Source organism: Mus musculus, chromosome 2, assembly GCF_000001635.26.
Source record: "Mus musculus strain C57BL/6J chromosome 2, GRCm38.p6 C57BL/6J".
Taxonomy (NCBI): domain Eukaryota; kingdom Metazoa; phylum Chordata; class Mammalia; order Rodentia; family Muridae; genus Mus; species Mus musculus.
In genome coordinates this window covers 164,213,864-164,222,200 of record NC_000068.7, presented here as the reverse complement: position 1 = coordinate 164,222,200, position 8,337 = coordinate 164,213,864, and the positions used below count along the sequence as shown (strand labels likewise).

General features: G+C 44.2%; 1 protein-coding gene across 3 annotated transcripts; it reads left to right on the top strand.

Annotated features, from left to right (window-relative positions):
* The first annotated feature begins 537 nt into the window (after nt 1–537).
* On the top strand, nt 538–7,747 carry Wfdc15b (WAP four-disulfide core domain 15B). Of its 3 annotated transcripts, none has more exons than NM_001045554.1 (4): nt 538–614; nt 6,651–6,816; nt 6,930–7,087; nt 7,607–7,747. In NM_001045554.1, exons 2-3 carry the CDS (start codon nt 6,732–6,734, stop codon nt 7,085–7,087), a joined length of 243 nt encoding a protein of 80 aa, NP_001039019.1. In that variant the 5' UTR covers nt 538–614; nt 6,651–6,731; the 3' UTR covers nt 7,607–7,747. The 3 variants fall into 3 exon arrangements, with proteins under 3 accessions (NP_001039019.1, NP_619626.1, XP_006499020.1); NM_138685.2 differs by having other exon boundaries at nt 6,619–6,816; XM_006498957.3 differs by lacking the exon at nt 538–614 and adding an exon at nt 3,624–3,639.
* The last annotated feature ends 590 nt before the right edge of the window (nt 7,748–8,337 follow it).

Below are 8,337 nucleotides of genomic sequence, written 5' to 3'. Positions count from 1 at the left end.
TAAATGTATTGATATATTGCAATTTTTTTGAAGTGATCACTTTACACATGACTTAGATGAAATTTATCCATACGTTACTCAAGTCCTGTCTACTGGTGCCACATCTCATCCAGCACTTCATTGACTTCCCTTCAGTTCAGATGGTTGACAACATCATGTTATGTACATGTTTTGAATACTTACAACTTCTTCGTGGGTAAGTCTTAGGGCATGGGTACAAGAAGGCTAGCGTCCCAGTGTGGTACACTGACAGGCCGGGATGTTTTTAACCCTCTCTGCTTATTTCCATTCAGGTCCTCAAAGGATTAGCAAAGTTCCCCAAGCTACTAAGGTCATCACGAACATCCATGCTCTTATTGTCTCATGACCACCGTGGACCAGTCTGTTTTATCCAATGCCACCTTTGTTCTCTCGTTTTCTCGTTTCTGTTTGCTACCGTTCAGCTTGTTCACATCTAAACACGGCATAATTTTGATTAATGATTAGCTTCCTGTTCAGCTTCATGAACCCTCTTTAGCCTTGAAAAACAGGTTTTGTGGGGACAACCTCCCTCCACGTTTATTTCTACAGGAGAGTTTTAGCTTTCTTTCGCATACGGAGGACAGTTCTGCTGGGTGAGTAGTTTTGATTTGTATGCCTCTCCCTTGGGACACACTGAGTATCTCATCCTGCGCGTAACAAGTCTCCTGTCACTCCCACTGGAGTCTCCTTGTATGTTCTTCTCTCTCACCACCTTCGGACCCTCTCTTCGTCTTTGATCTTTGACGCATTGATCAGAGTAGGTCACAGTGTAAGACTGACCCTAATAGAAAAAATTTGACCTCCTGAATCTGGGTATTTATAACTTTCCTTGGGTTTGCAAACTTTCCTGGGATTGTTTCCTGAAAGATTTAAAACATAAATAATTTTGTCTACTCTCTTTTGAACACCGCTGACACAAACCTTCGCCCTTTCCATGCCGTCCAGGGCAGCACTCCTCTTTCTTTCTGCTCCTTCTTCCACAGGGAGTGCATTCGCAAGCCGTCTGTCCCCAAGCTCCATCCAAGGCTCTTCTGTTCCATCAGACCTAACGATGCTCACGGTAGCACACGCGTCATTTCGTGTGACTGTTTTCCATCTTAGGCAATTCTGTATGAATTTTTAATCATGAATCTCTTTGACAAATTTCTTCAATCAAACGTGGAATTATTTTCTTTCATTTTTTTTCAGAGTTCATTTTGCATCTCCCAAGCTAAAATATATTTTCAGTTACTGTGGAGTTAATACTGCCTTTATATTTACATTCAGTCTCTGGCATCTTATCTTCTCCAGTAGGCAATGCTATGTTTTCCTGATTGCTATTGATCTTCATCCTGCATCCATGCCTTGAATTGCTGAAGCACATACTCCAATCTTTGCATTCTGGCACTATCTGAGAATGTCTTTCCGTAGGAGGTTTGTTCAATGGTTCACTGCAGACTGTGAGCAATGATCCCTGTGTGACTACTACTGCCATTGTGGTTCTGGGGACACTCTAAGGCCATGATGTAGGCAGCACATTCTGTGGGGGCAAAGGGGAAGGAATCCCATGAACTTTGAACTTGGCTTAGCAGCATACTGGAATTTTGTGGCTCTCAAGACTGACACCGATCTAGAGAGATGCAAAATCCCCCTGAGACCTTTCTGCTTGGGAGACCTTTCAGAACCAAAGCTGTCATCAGCCAGATGTGACACAAGCTGGTACTCGGGCAGGGAGTCCATGTGTCCATCTGGTACTGATGTAGAGGCCAGGAGACAGATGTGTGAGGGTGTGTCTAGTGCTGGCTGAGTATCCAGTGCTGGGGTCTTAGGGTTATTTAAATATGGCCCCCTCATTCCTAGCATTATCTATGCATGTTACGCTAATGAGAGTGAGGGAAGGGTATACACGAAATGCCAGACTGTCCCTCCTATGTTCTTTCTATGTACTTCCATGATGGATTCTCTTGTACAACAGCAGGTCTCATTTTGTCTTCCCCTGCACATACATTATTGTGCTTTCTGATAGTTATTCCTCACTACCAGACCTCATACGGTCCTCACTGATTCTATCTCACCCCACATCTGCTCTTATGTCATGTATATTCCACGTGCCCCGTCTTGGAGTTCACACACTCTTTTCTTTGATAAAGAGAATTTGATAAATTCTCCCGATGACACTGTTGAGAAAAATGAAAACAAAAAACACAGTTATTCGCCTTTTTGAGTCTGGATTGGGCTGTGCAGGTCCACACAGTTCCTGGCAGCAGCAGGAGCAGGGACGTGGACACAGCTCCACGCTGTCACCTCCACCGGCTGAGGAGATCCTTCAGTCTTTGAGTGACCTTGACTCAGGTGAAACTGAACCCTTGGCCTTGCCACAGAACAGAATTTCAGGATGAGCTGGTACAAAGCACAGTTAGAGTTTATTAAGAGATATTTTCCCCAAGGGACTGGAGAGATAGGTCAGTCGTTAAGGGCAGTTACTGTTCTTGCAGAGGACCCAGGCTTGCTTTCTAGCCCCAGTGTGGTAGCTCACAACCATCTGTAACTCCAAGTCCAGGGGATTTAACGCGTCTTTTGTTCTCCTGCCACAACCTGTCCACAGATGCCCAGGCTGACTCTCCACTTCAGCTGGAGAGAGAGAGTGCAGGTGTCTGACCACGAACTGCAGCATGCTAACTAGAATGGCTTCGTGTGGATCTCAGGGAACCTTCGCTTTCAAAGAAGCGTGCACCCATTCCCACAGGGTCAGGTTTTCAGGTTTCATTTTCATCCCCACCAGCAGTGCAAGAAGGCCACCTCACCCGGCACCAGCATTTCCTAGCCCCTGTTTTTATGAGGAGGATCATTCTTATGGCACTGAGATAGAATCTCAATGTCATTTTGATCTGCACGTCCCTGAGTCGCTAAAGATGTTGAACATTTTCCGTACATTGATCGGCAATTTATGCTTCTCTTGACAATAGCTGAATGGACAGTTTTCCTGCAGGTTTTGTTGGTTATTTTGTGGTTTTGTTTGTTTGTTTTGTTTTTGAGATAGGGTCTTACCATGTAGCTCTGGCTGGCTTAGAACTCACTATGTAGACCAGATAGGCCTGGAACTCAGAGAGAACCCCCTGCCTCTGTCTCCCCTGTGTTGGGATTAAAGGTGTACACCACCATACCCAGCCTGGATTTTTTTTTTTATGTTTAATTTGTTCTACGTATTTTTATGCTCTGGGTATTAATCTTCTGACAGACGTGTATCTGGCAAAGCCTTCCTCCCATTCTGGAGGCTGTCTTGTTTCCCTGTGAACTGCTTCCACTCCTCCTATCCGCCAACACTCGCTGTAACTCCCTGAGCTGTCTAGTTCTTTGGCAGAAAGTACCTGCCCATACCCCCCCCCCCCCAGCTTTGGTGTTTATAGTCTTGTTTTCAAGCCTTATAGCATGGTCTTGCTGCACAGCAGTTAAGTTCAGTCATGAATGAGCTAGCATCCGGTCTATCCTCGGCGTGCACGGAGGTCAGACAGATGTGTGACATGGGAGTACCAGCAGCGGATAGCATCCCCACGCCTGGCAAATACAATTCTGAAGCATCTCGTTCTCTCCTTCGATTCTGTGGCTCCATCTGGGTTCACAGCCTGAAATACCTGTGAGGTAAAAAAGTGTGTTCTTGGAGTAGTGTTTTCTTCACAGACCCTCAAAAGAGTCAAAAGATCTGAATGCAGGCTCTGATGGAGCTGCTGTGTAGTTAAAATTGTGAGCACATCAAGGTGAAAATTCTCCCTTGGAGCAGGTTCCTGGTCGTCATAGCTACTACAGAGGCAGCTGTTGTTTTCGGTTCTTGGCTTACATTCTGGGGATGGGTGTGTGTGTGTGTGTGTGTGTGACAGGACATACACATAGCTGTGGAGGTCAGGAGACAACTGTGGAACTGTGGGAGTCAAATTCTCTCCTTCCACAATGTGTACTCCTGGGCTTCCTTCTCAGATCATAAAGTTTGACTGCAAGCCTCCTTTTCTTCTGAGCCCTCTTGCTGCCCAGTCTTTAATGGCAATAGCTAGACAAATATCAAGTGAATTGCTACAGGGCTTCCTTTTCTTGGTGAGAGTCACACATTCCAGTCTTTGTATCTTTGCAAAACTTTAGTTTAATTCCCCACTTCCAAAACGGTGTTTATTTGGGTTTTGTTTGTTTGTTTGTTTGTTTTCCCAAAGTGTTGTCAGGATTTTCATAGCTCTGATGAGAGAATGGCTTCCAAATTCCCAGTCCTCAAGTGCTGTTCTGTGCTGTGGGGTTGAGGAGACCATCAAGCTAGAATTCTTGAATTATTAACTTGTGTCATCACAGATACTTTATATATTCTATAATTCATATGGAAATAATCATGATTTCCTAACTTCTCTATTAACAAGAATCATTCCATTGACTTAATTTAAACATTTCAACCAGCCACATGTTCGAGGGGGGGGGGCTGGGGACCTATTTGCTCAGGCTATATTGCTATTTTTTAATTAGGTATTTTCTTTATTTACATTTCAAATGTTATCCCATTTCCCAGTTTCCACTCCAAAAATCCCCTATCCCCTCCCCCCTCCCCCTGCTCCCCAACCCACCAACTCCCATTCGTGGTCCTGGTATTCCCCTATACTGGGGCATAGAGCCTTCACAGGACCAAGGGCCTCTCCTCCCATTGATGACAGACTAGGCCATCCTCTGCTACATATACAGCTAGAGTCACAAGTTCCACCATGTGTTTTCTTTGATTTGTGGTAGAGTTCCAAGGAGCTCTGGGGGTACTGGTTAGTTCATATTGTTGTTCCTCCTATGGGGCTTCAGTCAGTCCCCTTCAGCTCCCTGGGTACTTTCTCTAGCTCCTTCATTGGGGACCTTGTGCTTCGTCCAATGGATGACTGTGAGCATCCACTTCTGTATTTGCCAGGCACTGGCAGAGCCTCACAGGAGACAGCTATATCAGGCTCCTGTCAGCTAGCTCTAGTTAGCATCTGCCTAGTGTCTGGGTGTGGTGGTTGTTTATGGGATGTATCCCCAAGTGGGGCAGTCTCTGGATGGTCGTTCCTTCAGGCTCTGCTCCAAACTTTGTTTCTGTAACTCCTTCCATGGGTATTTTGTTCCCCCTTCTAAAAAGGATTCTGAGCTTCTGGGCTAATATTCTGTCGCTATTTTTAAGTACAACAAAATTCACTGGATCTGTTTTTGTGTAGAATTTTTAACTTTAAATTTAAAGCAAGGTTACAATGTGGTTCCCTTTCACAGGGCATCTTTTTTTCTCATATTGGAGCACCCTAAAATTGCTGTGAATAATAAACTTTTGAAAACTAAGCCTTCTAGGCCAGAGTGGCATTGAAAGGAAAAGTGAATACATTTTAAGATTTCTGGCAGGTTAAACCAACTAAAAGGAAATTTTCTTTAAGATGAAGCCTACAAGTTATTGATGTCAAGGCGACCCAGAGATGAAAAACGGCCGCACAAATTACAGCGAAAAGATGGATAGTCAGCTGAGAGCTCAGTAGTTAAGAGCCCACACTGCTCCGGCAGAGGGTCTGGACTTGATTCCAGACACGTGTGAAGGGAGGTTCACAGCTGCCTATGACCGTAGCTCCAGGAGGATGCAACGCCCTCTTCCCGTCTCCATGGTTCATCTGGACCCACATGCTCCCATGCATAGACACACATAATCCATGAAATTAGAAATAAAAAACAGATATTTTTAAAAGGTTAGGTTTTGTTCCCACATTAGGTTCCAAGTCTCCTGGAGGCAGGTACAAAGCTGTATTTGTTTGTTTGTCTGTTGGTTGTTGTTTTTAAAAGCTATATTTTGGTCATTGTCCACATGAGTAGATTCCCAACTTAAAAAAATAACAAGCACTTCACAGTTTCACAGGCGTGCAGAAAGAACCAGAACATTGTTTGTCTTTAGATTCAGGGGTCCAGAATGAACTCAAGTAAGATGTTTCTTTTAACTTCATTAACAACTGAAGCTTTTACATATAAATGAAGACATTTAAAAAAAAGATATTAAGAAATAAAATATTAGTTAAGAATCATGTTCCTTATAAATAAGACTTCTTTTTTCATAAGTCTAAATAGTGTATTGCTGGAAGGCCATTCTCCCTAGTTTCTGTGATGTCATAGCTGGTGTTTAAAGGCTGATGGGTGGGAAGTAAACTTCTGAATGCCCCCTACATGAAGGCTGTGAGGAGGGGTGGGGTCCTGGTTTCTCTGAATGTCCAGTAAGAAGAGAAGGGCTACCCAGTCTTTTTAGGATTTATTTATTTATGTTTTTTGGCTGTTTGTTTTGTTTTTAATATGTGAGTGTCCTGTCAGCACGTATATTTGCATGCCAAAAGAGGGCATCAGATTCCATTGTAGATGGTTGTGATCCACCATGTGGTTACTGGGAATCGAACTCAAGACCTCCTCTGGAAGAGCAGCCAGTGCTCTTAACTGCAGAGTCGTTGTTCCAAGGATTGGCCAGTCTTGATGCACAGTCTGGAAAAAAATCTTACTCTTACTGATTCCTAGTGTTCTGAATGACGCAAACCCGGAGAAAAGGACACCCAGGTCCTAGGACATCCAACTGTTAATTCTGCTGCCCTACTCTGTGAACCACAGGTCCTTCTGCTGAACTACTCTGTGAACCACAGGTCCTTCTGAGGGCGGCCCTCCCATGAAGCTGACATAACCACACCTGGCCCCCACGCTCACCTGCACAGTTTTCTTGGGAGATGAAGCTGCTTGGCCTCTCTCTACTCGCAGTGACCATTCTGCTTTGCTGTAACATGGCTCGACCTGAAATAAAGAAGAAGAACGGTGAGGCACGGTGTTCCTGGGGTGGCTTGGGTCGGGGAACCTTCCCTCTGAGAAGTCCAAGGAACTCCTTGGTACTTCGCTCCCAAGACTCATCTTGTGATATTCTTCCGCAGTTTTTTCCAAACCTGGCTATTGCCCAGAGTATCGGGTTCCCTGCCCCTTTGTCCTTATACCTAAATGCAGGCGTGATAAAGGCTGCAAGGACGCCCTGAAGTGTTGCTTCTTCTACTGCCAGATGCGCTGTGTGGATCCATGGGAGAGCCCAGAATAGGTGAGCGGCCCCCAAGACGCTATTTGCCACGCTCCTTCTAGAAATGCGTGTGGAGTCAAAGGCAGCTGCGATCTGTCTGTATCTCTAGACAGCATGGCAATCAGAGCATCTAAATTAATTAGAATTATCCAGAGATTGTCCTCATTCCCAGAAAAGGCATCCCTCATTGCATGGGCGGGCATCAGCCGTTCCTGGGTAACCACCTCACATAGGATAATTTCCAAGCTTCCCAACTGCTACTGAATGTTTCTTAGGCGTATTTTCAGTGGCCTCTTTTCACATCTTATAGCAACGAAGCATTTCACACTATACCTTAAATTATAAAGGGATTTTTTTGAAATCATAATTTCTTACTTGGCACTTACGGAAGCACTTACTCTTAGCCCTTAATTCGCTGCCAGCACACCTCGGTGTTCATGGAACGAGAACACGTAGCATGATCCAGAGCATGGTGACCAGGTGACCCAGAACCACGTCTCCAGCATGGTTTACATCTGTTCTTATCTCTGTTCTTTCTAGACAAACCGGAGAAAACACATGTGATTCAGTTTCAGTCGAGGATAGCCGGCCTCTGTTTCCTCCTCCGAGAGGCCCATCCTGAAACTAAAGATTAAGTGCTTGTTAATATGAGTACAAAATAAAGGAATAAAGTGTTGTGTATTTGTTTGTTTTCTGTTGCAATTAAAAAAAATACCTTAATCTGGGACTTTACAAATACGGAAGTTTTACAACCCGCACTGCAAAATATACTTGAAAGAATGCCCACGCCGGGCGTGGTGGCGCAGGCCTTTAATCCCAGCACTTGGGAGGCAGAGGCAGGCAGATTTCTGAGTTCGAGGCCAGCCTGGTCTACAGAGTGAGTTCCAGGACAGCCAGAACTACACAGAGAAACCCTGTCTCAAAAAACAACAACAACAAAAAAAGGTATGACAATTGTAAATGCATACACTCAAAACACTGAGACACCCAATTTCAAATAACAAACAATAAGAGGGCAAGCTAAGTCAGATGGGTCCAGACAGAATGGTAGGGAGGGATTTTATACCCGACTCTCAGCCACACTCAAAGTCAAAAAGAAACTGCAGAGTTAAACTATCCTGGAAATCAAATAGACTTAACAGGTATCTATAGGATATTCAACACAATCAAATTTATTTTCAGCAGAATTATCTAAAATAGGCTGTATTGTGGGTCACAAAGCAAACCTTAATAAATAAAAAGTAACTAAAATAATTTCGTGTGTATTGTCA